Consider the following 26,992-nt stretch of genomic DNA (forward strand, 5'->3'; position numbering starts at 1 on the left):
CATCAAATCACATATTCTGATTGACAGCTAATAAGAACAACTCATGTTTAGGATTGGCTGACAAATACAAATGATATTTACTTATTTAACATACTTATTTCAGCAGTATTTGCATCAATTTGATAACGCCTGCTGGTTGGTTTCATCCAAATCTGTCATTCCATTTTTGAGTAATGTTGCTAACAGACAAACCAATGCCAATCATCACGACTCTGCCAAGGCTCCGCCTCCTTGGCAGAGTACATACATATATATATGCCACCCCCTAAAATGTATCTGGCACCCCTTTGCCACCCTATTAATTTTTCTTTAGATCCGCCCCTGAAGGCAAGGAAGCGTTTTAGTGTTTTAGAACGTAACAGGCTAAATAGTTTCATCTTTCAAGATGCTTTCAGTCTTCCTATAGGGGAGTTGTGTCTAGTTTGTGACCACTGCATGAGTCCTCCCACATGAATCAGTGCAGGAGAAAAGAGCCGCTCCGGCCGCTGATTGGCTGAGCGCTGCGCTCCAATCACTGAGCTGGAGTGATTCTTCTCACACGGAGCGCTGCGGGTGGACTGAGTGCGGTTCAGTCAAATAGAGAAAACACGAACAGCGTTTACTTCTGCAGGCCGGATTGACTCCGCATTACTGAGAGGAAAGCGAAGGAATAATAAAAACGCAGGACAATCTGGATTTGACCCAGCTGCAGCTTCCTGGTTTTAAAAGGGACATGATCGGAGCGAAATGATTGATTGAAACTTTGGGACGATAAAAAGGCAGATTTTCTTCTCGTGTGTAGGATGTTGATGTGGGTTTAAAGTAGCCTGAAGATGTGGATGAGGATGAGAATGAGCGGCTCCATGAGGAAGGTGCAGGTGGTGCTGTGCGTCCTGCTGCCGTGCGCTCTCCAACTGTGCGGTGCGGAGACACAAGGAGGTGGGCGTAACACAAACACACACACACACTCACACACCTTTTTGATAATTATCCAGAATATTTACCGTATGCTTGGACAAATACTTGTAAAAAGCCCTGATGCGTGAGCTGCTCGCTGCGCTCTGTTGTAGGAAACACCTGTCCTCCTCCTCCTCCTCCTCCTCCTCCTCCTCCTCCTCACAGAACCTGTTCCGCACACGTACAACTTGTTTGCAGTGAGTCACCTGCACCTCTCCCACGACTCTGTGTGCTTTATCATGTTTGTCTCAATTGTTTCAAGGCTTTGCGACACAGTGGCCCAACCTTTCACCGCCCGACTGGCAAAAACATCTCTCCTTCAACTGGAGCACTTTATCTCAGTTGTTTGTCCTCAGTGGAGTCACTTTTATGATTTGCTAGATAAAATCACACACACACACACACACATGTATGTATGTATGTATATATATATATATATATATATATATATGTGAGAGAATTTGACAATTTTGAGGTTTAGTAGTTTCCAATTAGACAAATGTACAGTTTAAGTAAGAGTTAATTAATTATAAATGGTTCACAGACACCCCACAACATTTTTTTGTATTGTCTTTGGTGCCATTGTTATTATTGTGAATGTTAATATTGTGGTGTTGTAATTTACTGAGTGCCCCTGAACGCCTCACAGAGTTTGTAGTGGAGCTAGACCGGAGACGCAGCAGATTCTCTGCAGCGGAGGCACGGGCCAGAAGGAGAGGCTAATTTTGATCATTGTTGGCCAAATAAAGACTTTGATGCAATTCACCCCGTTTTGCTCTCTGTGCCTCGGAGCAGCTGCAACATCTTGGCGAGCCTAGCCAGGAGATCGGGTAAAAAGTGACTTTTAATGAGCGAGAGAAAAAGTTTTTCAGTTAGCCTGTTAGCAACGTTAGCGGCTAACGGTAGCTCTCGCGCCGGAGGATACCCCTTCTCCTACAACAAACCTGGAACCGGACTATCAAATAAAACAACTTGTGAGTACAAAAATGGATTTGGAAGAACTGAGGGACCAAGTTACTACTGCCCTGTGCCGCCAGAACAAGGATCGGCTTGTGGAGGTCAGTTTTCTGTTGAAATGTAATACTGATGAAGAGACAGAAGAATCACTGAAGAAAGCTAACCGTCGTGAGCTAATGAAAGTGATTGAGCACAAACTGGATGAAGTGGAGGAAAGTTATAAGCCTGAAGACACTGTCCAGTATGTGAGGGATCTTTTATCAGCTTTGGGTTCAACGGTGACAGGACCAAAAGGCGATGCTAGTGAGGGGCGCGACTTTTCCCGCTCTTCAGAAAAATGTGAGGAGCTGCAGCAGGAGATCAGAGCGCTAGAGGAGAAGCTCAAAATGGCGGGCGCAGTGGTCCCGACCCAAAGCTCTCAGCTTGGGAGCGTCCCTGAAGTGAGTATTCGTAGAGAGTTTCGCATCAGTGGGCAAATAGGTGAAGGCGGGCAGCGTGATAAACTGTCTTACACTAACCTGCTCCACCAAACGGAAAGCGGACTCCGCAAAGGCCACAGTGAGTCAGAAGTGATTGAGGCAGTGATTAGAGCCATCAGTCCTGGACTCAAACTCAGAGACATGCTTGAACTAAAAACTGATTTGACTCTAACCCAGCTAAGGACAATATTGAAAGGACATTACAGAGAAGATGATACATCAGACTTGTATCAAAAGCTGATCAACATTTCTCAGGATCACAAAGAGTCCCCACAAGATTTTCTCTTCAGGGCTATTGAGCTTAAAGATAGGCTGCTGTATGCTTCAAAGGGAAAAGAAACGGAGCACTACGGAGCAGACCTGATCAAGAGGAAATTTTTGAGGTCAGTTGGTACAGGACTTTTGAATGACAACATCAAGTTTCAGCTGAAACCACTTCTCGACACACCGGATGTGACTGATGAAGCTTTAATAGAGAGACTAAATGAAGCGGCCAATCTTGAGACAGAAAGGCTGAACAAGTTAAAGCGGAACAACAATAAAACTACAAAGATAAATGAACTGCAGACACCAGATGAGCCTCGCAGCAACCCACAAACCACCACAGCTTCAGCCCCAGCCAAAGAGAACACAAAGACTGCTCGGGCTCCCCCAGAAGTACATGCCCTTGTATCAGAACTTAAAGCTGAGGTGGCCGAAGTGAAGCAGATGGTTCTCGCTTCTCTGAATGCAAGCAAGTCCCAGCCACCAAAGAAGCTTCCAGAGGACGCCCGCGCCCGGAGGAGGAGAGGCTGCAGGACCTGCCAGAACAACGGTGAGGGAGACAGCTGCACCCACTGCTTCAAGTGTGGCCAGTCGGGTCACATCTCCAGAGGATGCCGTGCTTCACGTCTGCTGCAGGGAAACGACGGAGGGCCACTGCCACGGGACCAGCAGTGACCCAACCGCCTCATCAGGAGTCCCGCCACTGCTGCAACTGTCGACAGGAGGAGCAACGCGACGCCCCGCTCTACACATGTGCAGGATGCTCATCCGCCAGCTACTGTTCCAAAACATGTCAGACACATCACTGGCAGGAACACAAACACACATGTAAAGCAGTGAGGGTGGTTGAACAATATTTGGGTGAGACAAAAGAACAAAAGTGGTCCTCACACATAGGAAATGTTGACATGATGGTAAACAAGCAAGGGAAAAAACTTATCAAACTTATTGGTAGACGCAAAATGGTTAGGTGCACTTTTGATAAAGTACCAGTTACAGCACTGTGGGATACAGGTGCACAGGCTACTGTAATAAATGACAAATGGAGAGCTGAGCACTTACCGCACACAACTCTTAGGGGTATAGAAGAACTCTTAGGACCAGAACCTTTAAATGGGTTAGCTGCCAATCACACAGAGATACCTTTTATGGGGTGGGTCCCAGTAGAGTTTAGTCTCGTAGGTGCAGATGCTTCTTTCTCCAGCCTCCCAGTGCCTGTCCTAGTCTCTAGTGACCCAAATGTGGCTCAAGACCCTATCATAGGATTTAACGTGATAGAGGAAATCCTTAATGAGCAAATGAAACAAGGGGGTACTGAAAACGGTGACTGTGCTGCTAGCATTGTGAGTAATGCTTTTGACATTGATGCTGTTTCTGCTAAGACTTTTATCCAGTTGATGCACACCAACCAAACGGTAGACCTTGAGACTCATGTTAAAACAGGACGAGGTAAAGTTGCTCTGGGTCCAGGTGAAGTTGCCACTCTTCGCTGCCGCACCCGTGTTTCTGCAGAGGAGGACACTGCAATGCTGTTTTGCCCAAGTGAAACCCAAGGGTTACCCGAAGGACTTCATATCCAAGAGGTACTGTTTAAAGCAAAAAGGGGCAACTCTACCACAGTTCCTGTGTCAGTCACAAATACCACGGGCCATAGTATCACTTTAGGTCCACGTGTTATTTTGGGACATATTGAGGGGGTTAAAGCAATATATCCAGCCGCCCTCCAACCAGTTAAAACTGAACAAACTGAGAAAGTAACAACGGATGCAGACGTTAAAGTCTCATCACCTCCAAAAAGTGACTCTAACGAGGCATGGGATCCCCCTGTTGCCTTAGATCATTTAACTAGAGAACAACAAAGAGCAGTAAGAGAAATGTTAAAGGAGGAGTGTAAAGCTTTTTCTAAAGATGATAGTGATGTAGGCTGTATTCCCTCCCTCCAAATGCACATTACTCTTCAAGACCAGACACCAGTTCAAAAGACTTACATCAGTGTACCCAAACCTTTACACCAGGAAGTCAAAGCATATTTGCAGGACTTAATCAACAGAGGGTGGGTTACAAAATCAAAATCGCCTTATTCTTCTCCTATAGTGTGTGTTAGGAAGAAGTCAGGTGAACTCAGACTTTGTGTGGACTATCGTGAACTAAACCGTAAATCTGTGCCTGATAGACATCCTATTCCTAGGATACAAGACATGCTTGATAGCCTTACTGGTAGCTCTTGGTTTACAGTACTGGACCAGGGGAAGGCTTATCATCAGGGGTTTTTAGACGAAGAAAGCCAGCCTCTCACAGCATTCATTACACCCTGGGGTTTATACCAGTGGGTCAGGATCCCATTCGGACTAAGTTCCGCCCCAGCTGAGTTTCAAAGAAGCATGGAGGAGTGTCTGTGGGGTTTACGTGATGACATTTGCTTACCTTACCTTGATGACAATTTGGTCCACAGTAAGTCATTTCAGGACCATATTGAACATGTCAGGGCCGTGTTGCAAAGGTATCAAAAACATGGTGTAAAATTGACTGCTAAAAAGTGTGAACTGTTCAAGCCTAATGTGAGATTTTTAGGCAGGATTGTATCAAAAGAGGGTCACAGTATGGATCCAGCAGAGGTCGCTCCTGTACTGGCACTGAAAGAGAAACAGCCTAGCACAGTGGGTGAAGTGAGGCAAATACTGGGCTTCCTATCATACTACAGGTCTTACATACAAGATTTTTCACGTATAGCCAAGCCCTTGTATGAACTTCTTGCTGGTCCATCTGTTCAAGACTCACAGGATGCAAAGACATTGAAAAAGACTAAAAAAGGGAAAAACAAGCAGAACCGAGGACAGCTACCCTCGTCTGCCCCTGTCAAATGGACTGAGACTCATCAACAAGTTTTGTCGTACCTGGTTGATAAACTGTCTAATCCGCCTGTCCTAGGTTATCCAGATCTGAACCAACCTTTTGTGTTACATACTGACGCTTCTCAGGCAGGATTAGGAGCTGTACTTTATCAGCGTAGCAATGGTAAGCTAAGAGTGATAGCTTATGGGTCTAGAACCTTAACACCACCTGAGAAAAACTACCATATGCATGCAGGAAAATTGGAGTTCTTAGCACTTAAGTGGTCTATTTGTGAGCGGTTCAGGGATTATTTGTTTCATGCACCATCTTTTGTGGTTTATACAGATAATAATCCACTCACTTATGTCTTAACTACTGCAAAGCTAAATGCATCAGGTCAACGTTGGGTGGCAGAGTTAGCAGATTTTAACTTTTCTATAAAGTACAGGCCAGGGAAAACAAATGCAGACGCAGATGGGTTATCCAGGATGCCCATGGACTTTGAGGACTATATGAGACACTGTACACATTCAGTCAGTCAGGATGCCGTAACAGCTACACAGCAGAGCATCCTGGTGCAGCAAACGGAGCAGACGCCAATGTTTAGTGTGGTTTCATTTGATGCTCTTCAGCAACAGGCAGGAGCAGAGAGACTTTTGGACACTATTCAGCCTTTACCCAGAGAGGAGATCTGTGCAGCTCAGCAACAAGACCCTGTAATAGGTAAAATGTACAGTTATGTGAAACAAAACAGAAAACCTGCTGCACATGAGATTCAAAACGAGAGCTCAGAGTTCAAGGCACTTGCCAGGGAGTGGAGTAAACTGTGTATCAGGGAGGATGGGACTTTGTTCAGAAAAACGCAACACAAAGAGCAACTGGTTCTTCCTGCTGTGTACCACCCCCTTGTCTTAAATGAACTACACAAGCAGATGGGTCATTTGGGCTCAGAAAGGACAATAAACTTAACTCGAGACCGTTTCTATTGGCCGAAAATGCAAAGGGACATTGAGCACTTTGTCATGAATGTTTGTGAGTGTTTGAAAAAAAGAAAACCAAACAGACAAGCACGTGCCCCCATGCAGAGCATTGAAACTACTCATCCATTTCAGATTGTGTCGATTGACTTTCTGCATCTTGAACAATGCAAAGGCGGTTGCGAGTATATTCTTGTAGTCATGGACCACTATACTCGCTTTGCTCAAGCATATGCTACAACTAACAAAGCAGCGAAGACTGTAGCAGAAAGACTGTTTAATGACTTCTGCCTTAGGTTTGGCTTCCCGGAGAAACTGCATCACGACTTGGGGAGAGAGTTTGAAAACAAACTGTTGCATCATTTGAAAGACCTGTCAGGTATTAAAGGGTCACACACAACTCCTTATCACCCGCAAGGAAACGGGCAAACAGAACGGTTTAACAGGACTCTTCTCTCTATGCTAAGGACACTAACAGAAGAACAGAAAACAGACTGGAAAAGCCACCTTCCCAAAGTCATACATGCATATAACTGTACTGTTAATGAGTCTACGGGCTACTCTCCATTCTTCTTGCTGTTTGGTAGGCTACCACGGCTTCCTGTGGATCTTCTGTTTGGTATTGAACAGCAGGACAGCCCAGGCCCTTATCAGGACTATGTTGACAAATGGAGGCAAAGGATGACAGAAGCCTACAACATCGCCACCCGAAATGCAGGCAAATCGTCACAGCGAGGTAAAACACAGTACGACAAGAAAGTGTATGGGCCACCATTGAAAATCGGCAGTCGTGTCCTGGTGAGAAATGTGACTGAGAAGGGAGGTCCTGGCAAAATCCGCTCCTACTGGGAAGACAACATTTATGTCATCAAAAACCAGAAGGGTGAGGACAGTCCCGTGTTCGAGTTGGTGCCAGAAAACGGCCAAGGCAGGACAAGAGTTATGCACAGGAACATGTTATTGCCTTGTGATTTTCTCCCAGTCTCAGCAGACACAAACAAGACTGGAGATAAAACAAAAACAAAGAAAAGACTTTTAAACAAAAATGACAAAACCCGGATGAGACAAGCGCAGCAGGTGGAAAGTGAGGAGGAGTCAGATGAAGATTTATCAGATGCTGTTTTTACATGGACTGTTCCTGAGCCTCACGAGACACCTGCACTGGACCCCACTGCGACAGAGTTCATTCCACTGCTGGACAGGGATGAGCTTCTACAAAATGAGACTTTTCAAATCGCTGATGATGATCAGGAGGACCCCATCCCAGCTCAACTGCCAGAAGAGGACGCTGAGGAGACTGAGGATGCGAGAGATGTGGACAGTGGTTCAGATTCTGAATCTTTGGAAGAAACACAGCAGATGAGTACTTATCCAAAGCGAGACAGAAAGAAACCACAAACTCTGACTTATAATACTTTGGGTCAACCAAGTTTTACTGAGCGAGCCGTTGCAACTAAAGGTTTAAGTGTTCATGGTTACTGGCGACCTTGGTAAACAAAAAGACTGTTGACATGTTAAGACTGAAGTATTCATGTTATAAGACTGTTGAAACTCTTCACACTTTATCCTCCAGGTATATGAGTTAAAAAAAAAAAAAAAAAAAAAATGTACTCATGGATTGATGGCCGATTTATGGTTTAAGACTGTGGTACTTGGGTAATTGTTTTTCTTGGTGAATGAAATGGGAAAAAGACGCAATACCCTTATGTAAAGTAATGGTCAAATGGTTTGGTTATGTTTACACATGTATTGGACTTGTAATAACATCTGAGCAAGCGTCAGGGGGTATACACAGCTGCAGTGCACGGTAGTCTGAGTTACTCATAACGGGTAGTGACCTAAAATACTGTCCATTCCATACTATTTGGTTCATTATAATAGAAACTTGAGCAGGTACATTTAAGTGTCGGGACGACATCTCTTAAGTGGGGGAGAGTGTGAGAGAATTTGACAATTTTGAGGTTTAGTAGTTTCCAATTAGACAAATGTACAGTTTAAGTAAGAGTTAATTAATTATAAATGGTTCACAGACACCCCACAACATTTTTTTGTATTGTCTTTGGTGCCATTGTTATTATTGTGAATGTTAATATTGTGGTGTTGTAATTTACTGAGTGCCCCTGAACGCCTCACAGAGTTTGTAGTGGAGCTAGACCGGAGACGCAGCAGATTCTCTGCAGCGGAGGCACGGGCCAGAAGGAGAGGCTAATTTTGATCATTGTTGGCCAAATAAAGACTTTGATGCAATTCACCCCGTTTTGCTCTCTGTGCCTCGGAGCAGCTGCAACATATATATATATATATATATATATATATATATATATATATATATATATATATATATATATATATATATCAGCAGTACAAAGTCAAAATACTCAGAGCAAAAGTGTTGGCAACACGTGTCTACTGGACAATAGAATGACCCTTTTAGTGCTATATACACTGTAAAAAATAATCTACATTTTGATTTTTTTACATGTTTTTACAGATTTTACCAGTTGTGTTAAATTACAGAAAATAACTAAATTCATGAGTGAAATGGCTACACGCTATACGCTAACCCTAAAAACTTATTATTTGTAATTTGTTCTTTCCAACTATAAATTACTCTATTTTTTTTACTTTATTTACATTTGTTAAAAAAAATCTAAATAAAAAATCTAAATATATTCACATATCTGAAAGAGAAATTATGTATATCAAGATTGGAAAAAATGGTACAATAGTTGTTTATTATTTTTCAGATTTTCCTGTTTTGGTAAATTCAATGAAATTTTTGTTAAAGTTTAATTTTGTCAAATTAAATCCCATAAAATTACCGTTATTAATCAGGATTATTAATTTACAAGTTGACTGTAAAAAAAAAATTAAAAAGTGTAAATATGTATGTGTGTGTGTGTGTGTGTGTGTGTGTGTGTGTTGTGTGTGTGTTGTGTAATTGATGGAGGTGAAGCTGTACACAGTGGGTTGTATAACACCTGTACAAACTACTGTAAACTAACTGTTCTGTAGATTATCTGATTAATAATCAATCATTCGGTTTATTAAATGCTAGAAAATCCTTCCCTACAGTCCAAAACTCTAAAGATATTTACTTTTTAATTGTGAATAATAAATTATGAATATACCTTGAAAATAGTTCATTTTCAGTTCAGTTTTAGATCAGCTGGCTGATCAGAACTGTCCGTGGCTGTCACACAAATACAGCGCGGTATAAATCAAAAAGCAGATTGAATACCGTATTTGAGTAAAACATGTGTAGTTGTACGTGGTACTTTGTCACCACTGAATGTTGACGACGTGTTTGAAGCAGAGAGCCACTGAGATTTGAATCTCAGCGTGACTTTGTGTGAACTTTGACCTGGTCTTCTTGTTGTTGTTGCCACCTGGCTGCAGGTGAATCAGATGAGAAAAACAATGTGAACATGAGATCATCCATCATCAGGCAGCTGATGCTCGGGCAATGGAGCCAAAACTAAAACACCAAAAACATCAACATGAAAGTGGAAAAGGTTTCATCACTTCGAGGGTTCATTTACAGTTTGCTGTTCGAGGAAATAAATGAATGCAGTTTCTGTAATGTGAACTTTAAGTTCCAGTAAAGACACAGAATTGGTTGAAAATGAAGAAAAGGAGCCCTGATGCGCATCTGATGACGCTTGTATTAGTTATATGAGTGCTGCAAAATTAATTCAGTTAAACAGTTTGAGTATAATATGATGTCAGACGGTTTTATTTGGCCTAATATCAACCATTTGTATGTGTCAGCAGTAATATTTTAGGTAACAGAATAACCGATGGATGCAGAGGTTTGTGGTTTGTTGGAGGCATTAATGGTGTTTTATGTAACATTTCAGTGGTTTTTGAATCCTTGCTGCGCTTTTCTGCAGTGATGCAAAGAAAAAATTCTTGACATGCTCACTAAGCATAAATCTCTAAAGTGACACGCTGCACAAACACATAGTAAACAACTCAGGTAGTGCCAACCTGTAGTACTCCATGTTCAAATACAGTTCTTGTGCCAACAGGAAAAACAGGTGATTTATTATTTTCCTTATGGAAAAATCCTGCATGCGGTTTTAATGTGTCAGATTTGAAATATGTCATGCATCTGAAAGGGCTGAGCTTGTTTGTGAGTCAAATCTGATTTCTTATCTTTAAAAAAACAACAATAGGTGGCACCTTTTTTTAAAGTGCTTTTGTACTTTTACAGCCGTGACCTAACCAAATAACTGATGTGTTGAAAAGCAAATATGCTGTCGCTCCTGTTGCCAGAGACGTTAAGCAACACTCTGTCAGCTTCAGTGAAGTTGTACAGAACACACAGGAACACGGAAAGAGAAACTTCCAGTTCGTTTGTACGTAACCTCTGCCTGTGAGCTGATGAATGTACCATGAAATCAAGTAGTTCATGTGCTCAGGTGTCTGTCTTTGTGTTGGTGCGTGCATGTGTGTGCGCGCTTACTAGTGAGGTATGCAGTAATCTCTGGCCATCCTGTGCCAAGTTTCTGTTTACTTCAGTCATCGTCTCAGCTGCTTTATCCAGCTTGTTTATCTCCTCCTCCCTCTATTCTTTTCTTTCACTCTATCTCTTCTTTTTCCAGTATTGAAACCTTGGCAACAGCAATGAAAATAAGCAGCAAAACCTGATCCATGTTATGTTTTCATCATGTGTTGGGTTACACTTCAGCTCTCAGGACAATGACGGCATGCTGGAGTGAGTTTATGTGCTGTGTAGGAGAGCTGGTGACGGGTTAAGTAGGAAGGCGGACATACTGCAGTGTTTGTAAAGAGATGCACAGACAGTCGATGCACGCAGATGCACAACTCGATGTGCTCTTGTTTTGCGTTCATTCAAAATAGGCCCATTGTGTTCATGTGTGTGTATTGACTCCAAACCCTCCACCCCATTCCTTTTTTCCTCCATCATCCATCTGCCAACACTGACAGTCGTCCTTTGACAGGACAATCCCACTCAGCCTGTTGAGATTTGCAGCCTCCACAGCTGCAGCTTGTGTGCTCTTACAGTTTGGTGAAACACTGTGCTGCATGCATGCATACCGGTTTTTCCCCCTCAGTGGTGGGTTGTGCTTGTATCGCATGCATACTCTGCATACTGAGCCGTACGTATGGAAGGTTCCTGAACATTCATGCTCAGGTGTACACAAGTATTTCCCAACATGCAGTTCAAACAGCATAGAGTCAACAGCTCAAGTCATCCACTGATAGCAATGAGCTGCTTTAGGGCTTAACTGAGGCGGGGCAGATAAAGAGCTTCACCCTTCAGCAGCTCATGAACTGATATCAGTTCAAATGAGTGGCTTGTAATGAACAAAAGTTTCTAAAGACTCACTGAAGAACATTACATGAGCTCATTAATAACAACAGAAATGTGACACTGAGCAGAGTGGGGGGATGTAATATGTAGAAATAGCTCATATTGGCATTCACATCAGCGAAAGGGAAAAGATCATGTGCCTACAAGCAACCTTCCCACGTCCATATGACAAACTATTGTGACAAAGAGGGATTTTCAAAGAACTATATCACAGAAGGGAGGGAAGTAATCAATATTGTGCAGAAGCATGCTTTGACTTCTTCAGCATATTAATCTCAACTGAACAGATCTGAAAATTTCCAGCTGCATTTTAAAAAATAATTCAGACTTTTTTCCACCATTTAATAGAATGTGTGGTTGCAAGATAAATATTTTAAAAAATATATTGATTTAGACACACCTTTGAGGTTGCAGACTTTGTTTTAAGGAGTTGTGCTGACACTATATTGAAATATAAACCAGAAATATCAGCACTGATTGATTTAAAAGCAAACTAAAGTTGAAGTAAATCAATTAAAGTAGCTTGACGACTACATTTTTCTCCCCCTTGAGTTTTGGATTCAAAAAGGCAAAGCTGCAAAGACAATAAATCCTACACTACCTGTAGTATAACTCATTCAAGAGCATAATTAAATGCAAAAATGTTCACATTAGCTGCATTCAGCTGCAAATACACATCAGAGAGACTGCTAGTTTTTAACAGCTGTAGCTCCTTCTTGGCCTCAAAGTAAAGAAGCATGAAAGGAAGTTTTAGCTAAATAAAATCAATTTTAACGCCAATACAAGGGACTCACGTCATTAAAAAGGAGCCATACACTGTTTGCTTCTGTCTGCTTTCACTTCTTAACTACAAATATGTGAGTCTTTGATCGTACAACAATTGGAGGATTTTCTGTTCTTCCCGATCTGCTGACATTGTGTGACTGCACCAATAGATCCTTTCTGCTCCACAGAAGCTCATGTCTTTTGAACTCCATTCCCTCAGTGTAAAACAAGGGGTTTCTGTTGAAATGTTTCATCCCCTCAAGCTGAGAAAACGCAGCTCACATAATCAGGGTTATTCTTCTCCACATTACACAACTGTTATCACAAGCTTTGAACGACTCTCTGCAATGTGAAATATGATCTTTATGTGTAAAATCAGTGGAGTTCCCCGCAAACGGTCAGTTCACCCAAATCATGATTAGGAAATCACTGTTTCCACTTCCACTGGATGCAGAGAAATTGTGGTGAGTGTTCAGGTTTAAAGACAGTGTCTCACTCCCAAGATGGAGGTGAGGCGTATCGGCGTTGCTCAACCCAGAAAAAATGACATTTAAAGGAATAAACAATGTGACTTCCCTGAAACATTGTCCTGGCTATTCCTGACAGCTCACAGATGTCACTATTATGAGTAAGACGGTAGTTCTGGAAAGCAGAATGAACACATTCCGATCACCTCTGTTGTACTGTGGCAGTGACGGGACTTTCAGAGCAAGATATTCTACAAATATCTTCAAAATAAAACAAAACATCTGCACGGCTGATCACCCTGCAGAGGGGAAATACGTTTTTGTGATCTGAATGACCTATCTGCCTGAGATTTTTTTTGGTACAGAGCCACTTCCCTTGAACCTTGTGTTCTGAGAAACACAATAAAATGACTCTTATCAGCACTTTATGAGCAGAGAATGTTCTTTACAACGTTGTCACACACCTAGACACACAATGAGTCGTGTTTTCGTCTCTTGAGAGGACTTTACTCTGACTTACATTTTCTGAAGGCTCTGACCCTCTTATCCTAAACTATTTTCTTGAACCAAGTCATCAGACTCAAATTTACCAGTTTATATCATGGGGACTTTTTTGTGCCTAAAGAAGTAGTTTCCCACAATGTAACCTTGCAAACAGATTTATGAGTAACGAGGTGCACACACTGTGCTTTGACCTGCCTGTTGTACCTGTGAGGTTAATAATCATTAGTCTTTAATGCCCTTGTTGATCTTGTTGTTTTGCTGAACTCTGCTTTGACTCAGAAGTCAGTCGATGGAATGTGTTTGTGAGCGTATCGAGTATATTTCATTTGTGACACACTTTCAGATCAACCTGAATAGTAATCAAAACTAAATTGATGTAACTTTTTTTTGTTCGAATAATAGCAACTGAGCAGTTTGGTGGTGACTGATTTATTATCAATCTCAGGCTGAAGTTAAACATCTGAATCCAAAGCAGTTTTTGCTCACTGTGAGCCTATTTTTCACTGATATTTAAAGTCCTGCACCTCTGTGGAAGCAGCACAACCATGGCTAAGAATTCAAAAATGTGCTTTGTGCAGTACGGCACAGTTACAATGCCACATATCTAGAGACAGAAAAAAATTAAGTTGGACTTCTCTGATTATTTAACTTTCTATTTATCAACATGTACAGCATTTTTCCAGCTGCCCAGAGGTGTTATCAACACTGGAAAACTGGTGACTTTACATACTGTAGATATTTCACTACTTATGTCTTTAGTTTCTCAACTTAGTTTTCTATCTGCTCTGTGCAAACACAGCCTGCAGTTCACCTGAAACCTTTTTTGTCATGTGACTATCTATCAATGCTGAGTCAATAATGACTTCTTTTAACTGAGACATTCAGAATATTGTGATTATGAGCTTGGATTTTGTTCATTTTCCGGATGGAACAGCATAACCTAGAGGAGTTTAAAAGCTTTGACAATTTTTCCAATTTTTATAGTTTATGGCTCTGATAAATGCTGTGAATTCTGCCAGTTTTTCAGACCCTCCGGCAGGTTTTGGGGTTCAGAGGGTTCAAGGGGGAGTGAACCAGATAACAAAGAAACATTCTCTCAATTGCCTCAAGTGGTATTTAGCCATGCTGACAATTTGTGTTTTTTCGAAATTAATTTATGAGTCTTGATACACATATTTAAAGATTTAGCAGGGGTTACAAGGAAGGCTGGTGTCCTTTAGCCACAAAAAATTGTGCTTCCTAGTACTCCAGTTTGCTAATTTTTAGGGTTCTCCGATGTCAGATAGTACAGTCTATACACCATTTAAAGGCTGAGTTCTTACTTCAGTGACCTGTTTCTCTGTCTCAAATGTAATTTTCACTTTATTTTGAGGCTCAGAATGTTGAATGTGTTCTTAAATGTGCAACTAGCAGGGAAATGCTAGACATTAAGCCACAAGGAAGTAAAAATACCTCTGTGATGATTTACCATCTAAAAACATTGGCCTCTACTTTTCCTGGAAGGTTTTGGAACCTCGTTGCAAGGATTTCTTAACATTCAGCCACAAAAGCACAAAGTCTGGACTGATGTTGATCAGTAATTAAAGTTGGGTCTCAGGTGTCTCAAGTCAGAGGAGACTGTTGCCTCACAATTAACTGCAAGCAGAAGCCCAAACAATAAAAAATCCCTTCCAGACCAGAAGTATGTGGACAGCGGAGCCAGCAAAATGCACTTAAGTATATGTTTGTGCACAGTGTTGATTTCTAGATGACGTTAAGACTAACAATCATGTTGATCCCTCTGTCCTCATTGCTGTTCTTCCATTTTCTCTCTGCTGTTTCTCTTCTGTCTGACATTTGAATAGCAAAGCAGCCTTCAAGCGACGCTGAATGGCTGAACTCCCACAGACCATAAACACGGCCTTGTATGTTTGTTGGAGAGGAGGGCATGCCCTGTACACAATCCTGAGCTTGTTCCAAACTGTTACACTACATTCATTCATATCAGGCTAAAGCCGAACAGTGGCTTGTAGTAAACAGAATAAAACAGTCTTTGTTAAAATTGTTCGCTCATTAATGATTTATTAGGAAGTGTGTATTGTGATATTATCACATTTCCATTACTGGACATTTGTCTTTTTATCTTGTGTGGGACTATTACTGTATTCCCAAAGTATACAGCATAATACAAGACTGATTACTGACTTGTGATGCATAAAACTGTAAAACCTCAGCAAGCGAAAGAATATTTATTTAAGAATAAAGTCAATAATATTTTTCTTGTAAGCCATCCGTTGTAAAGACTAAATAAATAACAGTATTGTTGGTACTTTCCAAATTCTTGCTTTTATGTAACACTTAGCTCCAAGCCTACTTATTGCTACTGAAGATGTGAATCTTTAAAAGTGGATCAATAATAAAAAAAAAAGACTAAATAATTTCCTGAAACAACAGGGCACTGTGTTTTTTTTAGCAGAAATGGCCCAAACATGAGGGAACAATATGTTTTTTGTGGTGGAGGGGACTATGGTCAGCTGCGGATTAATAAGCATTTGGTGCTCCTATATGAATTTACAGCAGTGTGACTGTATGTAGAATCCTCAAAAAAACTACACTGCCCATGTTCACTGTAGTGAAGAAACTTATCACTTAACAATTCAAATATAATCAATACAAAGCTTTGGCTACACTTTGTGAGAAGCATCAGTTCTTTCTTGTGACTTTACAAAAACAAAACTACAAAATAACACCAAATTCTTTCTTTTAACCCAAACACACAATGAAAGATATTAATAAGAATCTGCTACTTATTTACTTTTCCAGTGGTTGTTTGCTCCGGCACCAAGAACGCTTTGAGCACGACCGGGAATTCAGAGCTGCAGTACAACCTGATGAAGAAGATGTACACCGGCTGCGACATTGTGATCGGAAACCTGGAGATCACCATGATGGATCACACCAGAGACTTCAGCTTCCTGCAGGTGAGACAGTGAACATCACAAATCTACAAAATAACCAGCGTTGCTTTCACAGAATGCATGTCCCTGAGACAAACTGCTGGCTAGTCTAGACACGGACATGAATCAACCTCGTTCACTCGATGACAGAAACAATCAAACATGTGAGGCTTCTTCAGAAGTCACAGGGAGCCAAAACATGTTTGTAAGTCTGTAATGGATGATGTCTTTATTTCAAGTGCACAATGAGCTCATTTACTGTATGTCCCCCTCCAGTCATGGTGACTAACAGAACAAGCAAAACACACCTCTGCTGCCAAGTTGTGACCCGGATAACTATCTGATTAGCAAATTCAGATAAGGTTTTTTTTTCTAATCATCTGTATTTTCTCTCTCCAATGAATGTTCAACCTTACAGTCCATTAAGGAGGTGACGGGCTACATCTTGTTTGCCCTCAATGTGTTCAGCCGCCTCCCTCTTGACCACCTGCGTGTCATCCGAGGCACCACGCTCTATGAGGACCAGTACGCCTTGGCTGTGATGATCAACTACCAGAGAGACGGACAACACGGTCTCCAGGAGCTGGGCCTGACACACCTTACAGGTACACGGAAGTCGCACCTGTAGTGTGTTTAATGAGTGGGAGGTCGGAATGCAGCAGATAGATGCTCAGAGTGGATCTCTGTTACTGTTGGAGCTCCCACGCCCACACAGCGTAGCCACACCTGCAGAATACCGGTCGGCAGCGATGTGAGCTGATCGCACTGATGTGGAGTCTCTGGAATGTCTCATGCGCTCAACCGCCAGTGTAACATGAGCTGTGGCACATTATACTGGGCTTGTATGTGATGTAGTAAACAGCGAATGGTGGACAGGAATGAGTCAGAGGCCTGTTGGGGCTTGCTCCGCTAATTTGTCCCTCCCCATTTACATGCATGTGTGTCGTCCACAGAGATACTGGAGGGAGGAGTGAAGATCATCCAGAACAAGTACCTGAGCTACGCCCCGCAGGTGAACTGGCGGGATATAGTGAAGGATGAAAAAGCTGACATTATGATTGAGGACAACGGGCCGAAAAGTGAGTGCCGAAGGTTGACAACCACACTGAACATGAGTTACAGTAAAGGATGGGTTCAGATGAAAACAAAAGTGCTCCCGGCCACTGTAATTGGTATCTCAGGCCTGCTGGCTGGTGAAAAAATCTATTTAATAAACAAATATTTAGGTGTATTAGCCACGCTGTCCCTGTGTGTTTCTGCTTTAATAGCTGCTGACATAGACCCGAAACACTGAATATGTCCACTCACTGGGGCAATAACAAATTGAGTGGAGTGTTGAAAGTGTTCATTTTTTGAGATAAAAGACAAACCACGTCTCTCCAATTAAGCTGTTTATTTTCTAAATATCAGTGTCCCAAAAGAATCTTGTACAATTAGCTTTTCTGTTTGGAACAGCCTCCCAGAAAAGGATAAAATCAAAAGTGAACACAACATTTTATTCAGTCTAGTATTGTGTGAAAGGTCATAGATATAAACATCTAATTCAAATACTGAATATGTGATTGGCTTAAGGCTGGGATAAACCATGGTTTAGACTTAGTTCTCCCATTACTTGGTGCACAGATATGTCTATATCTCTTGGCACATGATTCATCCAATCCCCAGGAGTTGCACCTTGTGAGGCGAACCCTCCTGCAAACTTTTTCCCACTTTCTACCAGTTTGTATTACTCCATTGTTAGCTGAGATGTGATGCAGCCATTAGTGATATCTCATAGGGAGGATGCAGGTGTCCCTTAGGGAGGATTATTATGGTTTTCTCCCTCAAACAACCTTGAGCTCGCAGTTTCCGTAAAATTAATTGTTACATTATAAGAAAGTAGGAATGTGCTGTGTATCAAGGCCAAAACTCAATCTTTGTTAGTGTGCGCATGTGTAGAAGAAGAAACATTTTTTGTAAGTGGCTAAAACTTTCCAGCCTGAACTGTCTGTGTCCATCAGAGCTTTGAGTTAGAGCTTAGCTCCATCTCTTCCCTTTTAAAGGTCAAGCATGACTCATGGATTCATTGTACATTAAATGGTTATTATTATCAATATTATAACACTCATATGTAATATCAATTTCAGTGTTCAGTTATTAGTACCTTCGTGAGATAAAAATCCTAACAAATTTCAGTGTTCAGTTAGTAGTGCCTTTGTGAGATACAGAACAGGGGCAATTTGTTTATTGCTCCACTCATGATTGAAGAACATTTTATAGGTTAGAGTTGCATTTAAGGTTAACAGGCTGGACTTTGGATCAGAGTGTGTTTTTCGGTACACAGAAGGACTCTAGATTTTGTTTTCCATCTCTTGCAGTGAAATAGTTCATATAAGGACCTGATCTCTTCAGAAACAGTATGAACAACAAGCCTGATTACAGCAACCGACAACTCTTTCAGTTCAACGCATACTTTAAAAATGTGAACCTATCCTTTTATTTCTGACTTAAAATGTAATATTGCACCTACTGACCAATAAAATGATCCCTCAGTGCCTTGTGACAAAGCATGTGGAGACTTGCCATGTTGGGGTCCAGGAAATGACACCTGCCAGATCTGTGAGTCACCTCAACACCTTTACCTTTATTTCTTTATTTTTCATGCATCAGTGCAGTTTTGTAATACAGTCACTGCATTGGGGAGTCTTAAAGATGCCCTACTGATGAGGACTGCAAGATCTGATTTTACATTTTGAATAATGCTTGTTTTAAGTTCAATGTTTGTTTGCAGTTTTAATTATTAGTATTGGTGTGTCCAGTTTTTACATCATGGATTAATGTGCTCTCTACTCTGTTTCAGTGACAAAGACTGTGTGCGCCCTTCAGTGTAACGGCCGATGCTTTGGTACAAAACCGAGCGACTGCTGCCACAGTGAGTGTGCTGGAGGCTGCACTGGACCCCTGGATACAGACTGCTTTGTGAGTCAAAAGCTTTGATTTCTTTTAAACACAGGAGACATCTTGACATGTTGTAGCCAGAAACAAAACTGCTATATATCTTCAGCTTTCAGAAAAACTAGCTGATAGCTGAAAATAGCAGAATTACTTTCAGTATCCTGATCACTGACAAATTATTATGGCTTTCTGGCACATTTAAGTCACGACAGTTGATAAAATAACTATTGTGAATGGACCAAGTACTCACTGGGATGAAGGTATGTTATACATAAATCAAATCTATGCTTTGTGTTCCTCAATGTGACATTTTACAGGCTTGCAGGAACTTCAACAACTTGGGCTCCTGTGTGCCCCAGTGTCCCCAGACTCTGATCTACAACAAACATACCTTCAAAATGGAACCCAACCCCAATGCAAAGTACCAGTACGGCTCTCTTTGTGTGGCCCAGTGTCCCAGTGAGTCTCCACTTGTGCCACTTTACACCCACATGTTCACGCCGGCTCAGAGTTGGTTGTTGACCTTAGACAAAGACAGTTTTTATGGTTGCTCCAGTTGTTACACAAATGTTAATGCCGTCACTGACACACTGCATTGTGGTGATTCATGATATTTTCTGTTTTTTAATAGCAAACTTTGTGGTGGATGGCAGCTCATGTGTGAGCAGCTGCCCGTCTGATAAAATGGAAGTGGAGAAAAACGGAGTGAAAATATGTGAGCCCTGTGGAGGCCTCTGTCCCAAAGGTATTTCATAGAACTACACATCTGCTTCACAACTGAGTCCAAAGAGTTGTTTTCTGCATCTGAGAAACAAGCAGCGCACTGGTGGAAGTTACCTTTCTGTAAGGGCAGTGGAGTTAGTTTTACAGTCACTACTTTGAATAATGTTTGACGGCTAATCACAAATGGAACCAGATTTATGTGGTGATTACATGTTGTTCTGCAAGTATAACAGCTCTAGTTGCCAGATGAATGTATTGCAGTAAAAAAATAAAAGATCAAATATTTCCCAATGCAATTTAGTGGAGTAATAAAGTAGGACACAATGAAACTGTGATTGTTCTGAGGTGTTTTCTACCACAGCTGCTTGGTTCGAATCGCCTCTTTTCCTAAACACACATCATGAGTGAAAGAAGCAGTCAATGCTTCTAGCTTGAAACTGCAGTCAAAGCTTGGATTCAGACTTTTGGGGTTTCATAAATAGTCCTGTCCACTTCCAGGATGAGACTTTCTGTATCATTATTCCTTTTCAGAATCAGTTTGTAGTTCGAACATGTATGGCTGACCAATGTTACAGCTTGTTTTTGTGTAGCTTAGAGTAGTTCTACAGTGTTTGAGCAGAGATGTAGGTGAGCTGGTGCGCTTGAGCTGCACTGAGTGGTGAAGGGATGGATGTAGATACTGTAGAGGTGAGAACGCCATAGAGCCAAGTCATTTTAAGACAGGAGGGGAATATTTTCATGGAAATAAATTTCTAAATATGAAACTTTGATGCACAGAGATGAGATCGAGGGGTTTAATCAGTGATCAAAGAAACAATTATTTTCGTAACCCATTCATTCTCCTCCTCTTTGTCTTCTTAACAGTTTGTCATGGCACAGGAAGTCCAACCAGACAAACCGTCGATGCTCATAACATAGACAGTTTCATAAACTGCACCAAGATCCAGGGCAGTCTTCACTTCCTGGTGACCGGGATAGAAGGGTAAATAAAACTCTTCCCAGCAGTAGTCATCATTAGTTTTCATGCAACAAAGATTTTACTATATTGAGTTTGTCTGTAAGTATTTTCATATGTTTTTGGGGGGGGGGGTTGTTTTATTTTGGTCAAAGTGATGATTACAATGGCATACCACCCCTCGACCCAGAAAAACTGAAAATCTTCAGTACTGTGCGGGAAATCACAGGTGAGCAGATTAAATTGTTAAATTGATAACTGTTTTTGATGTCATGTCACAGTGTTGTTTCCAGCCTCTAAAGCACAACATTTCTGCTTTCAGACTACCTTAGTATCCAGTCGTGGCCTGAAAACATGACGGACCTGTCAGTCTTCTCCAACCTCCAAACAATTCAAGGCAGAACATTTTTCAAGTGAGTTGTAGTTTTCTTTCCTTCTAGTTACGATCGTGCTGTTGTATCCGAAACAAACTAAACCGTCACTGTCAAGAATCTGATTGTTTGTGTTTTCTATCTTTATTTCCTTGTTATACGTCATTTTAATCCTGTTTAGAGGAGTGAGCTCTAGAAGGTACAGTAAACACTTTGCATGCTCATCTCTTTCTCTTGTCTTGCAGTTATTGAGATTAAAATACTGTTTTCAGTTTCTGGAATATCATCTCATGGCTGATTCAGTGGTGGAATTAAGTTGGTGGTGGGAACAATAAGTTTACATAATATTCTTGCATGCTCTTTTTCATGAAAACTGATGGACGTTTGGGTTGACTTTTTTGAAATCTGAGGTTCTGGTTGTATTTTGTGTAATCAAAGAGAAGCAATAAGGTTTTTCATCTAGAAATTTAATCACCTTTGAATGCTTAATTAATGTTGGAATTTAAATGCCACAAAATTACACTGAAAACCATTTACCTAATTTATTTGGTTCTTATTGCTCTTGCAATTGCTAGTATGTAGCTACATGCTGTGCAGTTTGAAAAACAGGCTATTAGGACTATTTTAAAGGGTCCAGTGAATTAAAGTTGTTTGAATCAAGTTTGTCTAATTGCAGTTAGTGAAAGACAGACATCCAGCCTCAAACCTGACACTCAAGTTACCAAGAATAAGCAAGAAAGTCAGTTTATATTCTTTCAATGATGGGATTTGAACGAGTGGTTTGAATTTGAAATAGCAAACCTGAAATTACCATACGAAAAAACAAATCTAAGGAATTCAAATCTCATCATTTCAGAAAGATGGTTTTAATGTAAAATATTCAGTTGCCCATAAAATTTTCATTTAATTTCAGAGTATTTTAAACAAAATTCTAAAATGTTCATCTTCTAATTCCTTGCATTTCCCAAAATCCATCCTCTTCCTGCTCTTCCAGGGGCTACTCTCTTCTCGTGATGAAGATCAAATCGTTGAAGTCTCTGGGTTTGCGCTCGCTGCGAAAGATAAACGATGGCGGCGTCTACATCACAGGAAACAAGAAGCTCTGCTACCATAACACTGTCAACTGGACACGAATCCTAAGCAGCAGCTCCCGTCCACAGAGACGGCAGAAGCACATCGATGTGAAGGAGAACCGACCTTTAAATGAGTGCGGTGAGTGAAGACGGAGCATCTTAAACCTGGTCAGTGTTGATTGTACATCAGTATGCTGACTTCCATTGTGTTTTGTAGTGAATGACAACCACGTGTGCGACCCCCTGTGCTCCTCTGATGGCTGCTGGGGTCCCGGACCAAACCAGTGTGTCTCCTGTAACAAGTACAGCAGGGGAGGAACATGTGTTCCAGACTGCATGTTCTTATCTGGGTTAGTCTTCACAAAATAACTCCTAATATTAAACCGGTTTGCCTTAATGTGAGTAATGTTGGCTGTGATGTGGCTGTGCTAAGTGTTTGACTGTTATCTGCAGGGAGAAGAGGGAGTTTGCTACTCCATCAGGGGAGTGTATGCCCTGTCACCCTGAGTGTAAAGTCCAGGAGGGGAAGCAGACTTGCACAGGCCCGGTATGACTATCTCCACCTCACACCTGGCCATAAAGTTCAAGACAGTAGGAATAACTTCTGCTGCCATCTAGTGGCTTTTAAATGGGCGTGACTCTCCACCGTACTGCCACGACTTGGAACCATTTCTTTCACCATGCAAATATCTGTCAGCTAAGGTGTGCCCTATTGTTTCCAGGGAGCGGATCAGTGTGTAGCATGTGCTGGCCTGCAGGATGGTCCACACTGTGTGTCCTCGTGTCCTGAAGGTGTGATGGGAGGAGAGGAAGTCATCTTCAAATACCCCAACAAGCAGGGCCACTGTGAACCGTGCCATGTCAACTGCACTAAAGGGTAAGATATGAGTAGAAATCTGAGGTGATGCACACAAACACTCATGTATGTGCTTCTCCTTTTAATTGACAATTGTCGTATTTTGTGTTAAGGTGCTCCGGTCCAAGACTCAGGGACTGTGTGGAATCTTCACGGTACATTAGCGGGTGAGTTTTCGTCTCATTCGGACATATTTTATGAAATTTTTGATTCAGTATCCAGATATATCCTGATATCCTTTTAATCCCTGTAATTAGACAAGAGACCACTGCCATCGTTCTTGGAGTGATCGCCCTCATTTTCCTATCATTCTCCATTTTCGTGCTGACTGTTCTGTACCGACGAGGTCTCGCCATCCGTCGCAAGAGAGCAATGAGGAGATACATGGAGAGTGGGGTCAGTCTGAATTTGATGGTTTATGTTTCACTGTGCCGTGTGAAGCTCTATTTGTGTTTGTTTTAATATCTACTCTGTGTGCCTGAAGGGTTTTGAGCCTATGGAAGAAAAAGGGTCTAAAGTCCACGCACGGATTCTGAAGCCCTCAGAGCTGCGTAAGGTCAAGCTGCTGGGTAATGGAGTGTTTGGATCCGTCTATAAGGTACTTAGAGTAGTAACAAGTTCCTATACAATGCTTCTGTTATACATCAGATTTTTCTCTAACAGATGGTCTCTGCTCTCTGTGCTTCACAGGGTTACTGGATTCCTGAAGGAGATACAGTGAAGCTTCCTGTGGCCATAAAGACGATTCATGATCGCAGTGGTCGACAGACCTTCTGTGAGCTGACAGATGTAAGAAAATGTCACTTAAGAAAAAGTTAGCCTAAAATATGTATTTGTCTATGACTCACAGTCTGTAGAAAGAGTATTTCATACCCACAATATAGATTGAGCAGAGTTTTGTGGAAATGATAATAATGATTTACCCTCAATTGTTGCTGCAGCACATGTTGGCACTGGGAAGCCTGAACCACATTAACGTTGTCAGGACCCAGGGCATCTGTACCGGTGACAACCTGCAGCTCGTCACTCAGCTCTGCAGTGAGGGCACCCTGCTGGAGTACGTCAGGAAGTACAAAAACAAACTCAGCCCACAGAGGATGCTCAACTGGTGTGTTCAGATTGCAAAGGTAAAGGATCGACATGTTCAGCATTTTGTTGCATGTGCAGATAGATTGATAGTGCAAAAACTTTAAGCAGAGCGTCCTTCTTCCCTGTCAGGGTATGAATTACCTGGAGGAGAACAGGATCGTCCACAGGAACCTGGCGGCCAGAAATGTGTTTCTGAAGAATAATTTCACCGTCCAGATTTCTGACTACGGCATTGCAGACCTGCTCTACCCTGATGACAAGAAGTACTTTTATAATGAGGTCAAGGTCTGTTGGTTAAAATGATCATAATTTATTAACAATTAGTCAGATGTAAATCCATTTTGCACTCTGTGAAACATTGCTGCCATTGCTTTCTTATATTCACTGATCATTTATTCTGGTGTTTTAACTCAACCAACAAAGACTTTTTTTGGTTGTGTTCATAGACACCAATCAAGTGGATGGCACTGGAGAGCATCTTGTTTCGGAGATACACACATCAGAGTGATGTCTGGAGTTATGGTGAGCATCTTTCAAGAGTCAGATGGTGTGATCTGTCAGATGTACCAGAATTGCAGTTTCAAGCCAGACTAAATCCCTCACCTTCATTTAGGTGTGACCATATGGGAGATGATGTCTTATGGGGCCGAGCCATATGCAGCAATGCGTTCTCAGGAAGTTCCTGACCTGCTGGAAAAGGGCGAGCGTCTATCTCAGCCACAGATTTGTACCATTGATGTCTACATGGTCATGGTCAAGTGTGAGTACCTCTCTACTAACCGTCTTTTTCACCTGCAAGCAGTGGTGCAAATACTTTATATGCTTCTCAGCCAGGCCTCTAGGGATGGCAACGCTGGTTGGTTGGTTGGCTGGACCACCACTTTGATCCATACTAAAATCATCTCGACAACTATTGTATCAATTGTAATGAAATTTTCTACAAATATTCACTAAAGTTAGAGGATGAATCCCACTGAGTTTCATAGGTCTGACTTTTTATTATGACTCACCATGAGGCCAAAGTGTGAAAAATCAACTGATTTTGGATTGATTGCCATGAATATTTGTAGCTACATCCATGACCCCCTTAGGTTAAAGAATAAAAACATTTCCTCGAAAAACTAATGACATTCCCAGCAGCTACAGTTGTACTTTGTGTTAACTGCTAATCAGAAAATTTTAGAGTGCATACTAAATTAAAATGGCGAAAATAGCATTGCCACTGTGAGTATGTTGGCATGGTGACATTTTGTTTAAACCACTATGACTCTTGTTCTTAATCACTCAGGCTGGATGATCGATGAGAATGTCCGTCCAACATTCAAGGAGCTGGCCAGTGAATTTGCCAGAATGGCCCGAGATCCACCTCGCTACCTGGTGATCAAAGTAAGACAGGCCCTGCTCAGTCAGTAGCCTCTGATCCAGTTATTTTCACTACAGATGGTTCTGCTTAAAGTGGAGCTCCAGTAAAAATGTACATGCAAAATGCTAATCTGCCTCTAACCTTGGTATGCCAGGAGGACTGTAGCCAACAGGACACAAGTCCAGATGAACTTGTCCAGCGGAGTGCAGACTTGGATGACCTGGATGATCTGGAAATAGAGCTGGAGGACCTGGGGGCAGAGGCAGTGGTGGACAGTGTGACTCCAGTCGCACAGTACCTGTCCAGGAGTCTGAGTCGCCTCTCCAGGATGGACACTCACAGAGTAGGAGACAACACCTTCTGTTTTTTTAGCCCAGTTTATGTCTAAAAGTCACCTCCTGTATCTAAATCTCATTTGTCTTTTCTTGTAAAGGTGGTTCTTAATCCATCAACCGTGGCTGGATACCTGCCTATGACTCCAGGTGTTGACAACCAAGGACAGGTAACTGATACAGACTCCTCTAGTGTTAAGACACTTCATATAAAAACTATTTATTGTTATTTTTAGTGCAATTAAAAAAAATACAAGATACTACCAACATCATCGTTAGTAGTCGATGATGTTCCTACTGTTGTTAATTCACTGTTTGTTGTGTTGTGTAGGCTATGTGGCAGTCACGATCTCGACTAAACTCTGCCCGCACTGTGTCTGAGAGCTCCGAGGGCTGCGGCACAGCAGTGGAGCTGGAGATGAGTGAGGACTTCTCTCTGGCAGGGAGCCTGAAAAGAAGACGTCATCGCGAGGACAGCGCTTATGTGTCTCAAAGGGACAGTATGTCCGGCGGCCAGTCGGACACTCCGTCACCAGAGATGGAGGAAGAAGACCAGAACGGATATGTGCTTCCTGGAAACAGCCCAGAGAGAGGTAATACATTCACTGTAAATTTACTTGGCCCTAATAATTGTTCCAAGAAAATAGGTGATAGATCTAAAGGACGGAGATAATTCATTTTATCAAATCGATACAAAGCCATCAGTTTTATTACAATTTTTCTTTGTAACGCTCACATAATACATTATTCTAGGACCCTTTTAAGCAACATGTATAACATCAGCTATAATATTTTATGTACCTTGTTACATTTGTAGTATCTGAAAAGGTCATCCTCT

General features: G+C 41.7%; 1 protein-coding gene across 2 annotated transcripts in view; it reads left to right on the forward strand.

Moving 5' to 3' along the window:
• Positions 1-542: 542 nt before the first annotated feature.
• The window catches only part of erbb3a (erb-b2 receptor tyrosine kinase 3a), a 29,389-nt gene continuing 2,939 nt past the window's right edge, over positions 543-26,992 (forward strand). The window contains exons 1-28 of one of the 2 annotated variants that reach the window (XM_023267335.3): positions 543-918; positions 16,325-16,482; positions 16,877-17,063; positions 17,412-17,537; positions 18,991-19,056; positions 19,298-19,416; positions 19,710-19,851; positions 20,024-20,137; positions 20,980-21,097; positions 21,226-21,299; positions 21,393-21,483; positions 21,623-21,640; positions 22,436-22,653; positions 22,732-22,864; positions 22,968-23,061; positions 23,237-23,391; positions 23,484-23,537; positions 23,628-23,766; positions 23,855-23,968; positions 24,061-24,159; positions 24,312-24,497; positions 24,589-24,744; positions 24,906-24,981; positions 25,073-25,219; positions 25,748-25,845; positions 25,977-26,165; positions 26,256-26,324; positions 26,486-26,747. In XM_023267335.3, the coding sequence (XP_023123103.2) occupies positions 813-918; positions 16,325-16,482; positions 16,877-17,063; positions 17,412-17,537; positions 18,991-19,056; positions 19,298-19,416; positions 19,710-19,851; positions 20,024-20,137; positions 20,980-21,097; positions 21,226-21,299; positions 21,393-21,483; positions 21,623-21,640; positions 22,436-22,653; positions 22,732-22,864; positions 22,968-23,061; positions 23,237-23,391; positions 23,484-23,537; positions 23,628-23,766; positions 23,855-23,968; positions 24,061-24,159; positions 24,312-24,497; positions 24,589-24,744; positions 24,906-24,981; positions 25,073-25,219; positions 25,748-25,845; positions 25,977-26,165; positions 26,256-26,324; positions 26,486-26,747 (3,508 nt within the window). In that variant the 5' untranslated portion in view covers positions 543-812. The remainder of the gene's footprint in view (positions 919-16,324; positions 16,483-16,876; positions 17,064-17,411; positions 17,538-18,990; positions 19,057-19,297; positions 19,417-19,709; positions 19,852-20,023; positions 20,138-20,979; positions 21,098-21,225; positions 21,300-21,392; positions 21,484-21,622; positions 21,641-22,435; positions 22,654-22,731; positions 22,865-22,967; positions 23,062-23,236; positions 23,392-23,483; positions 23,538-23,627; positions 23,767-23,854; positions 23,969-24,060; positions 24,160-24,311; positions 24,498-24,588; positions 24,745-24,905; positions 24,982-25,072; positions 25,220-25,747; positions 25,846-25,976; positions 26,166-26,255; positions 26,325-26,485; positions 26,748-26,992) is intronic. The other variant, XM_023267336.3, reaches the window with a different exon arrangement.

The sequence above is a fragment of the Amphiprion ocellaris genome, chromosome 5 (genome assembly GCF_022539595.1).
Source record: "Amphiprion ocellaris isolate individual 3 ecotype Okinawa chromosome 5, ASM2253959v1, whole genome shotgun sequence".
NCBI classification, from domain to species: Eukaryota; Metazoa; Chordata; class Actinopteri; family Pomacentridae; genus Amphiprion; species Amphiprion ocellaris.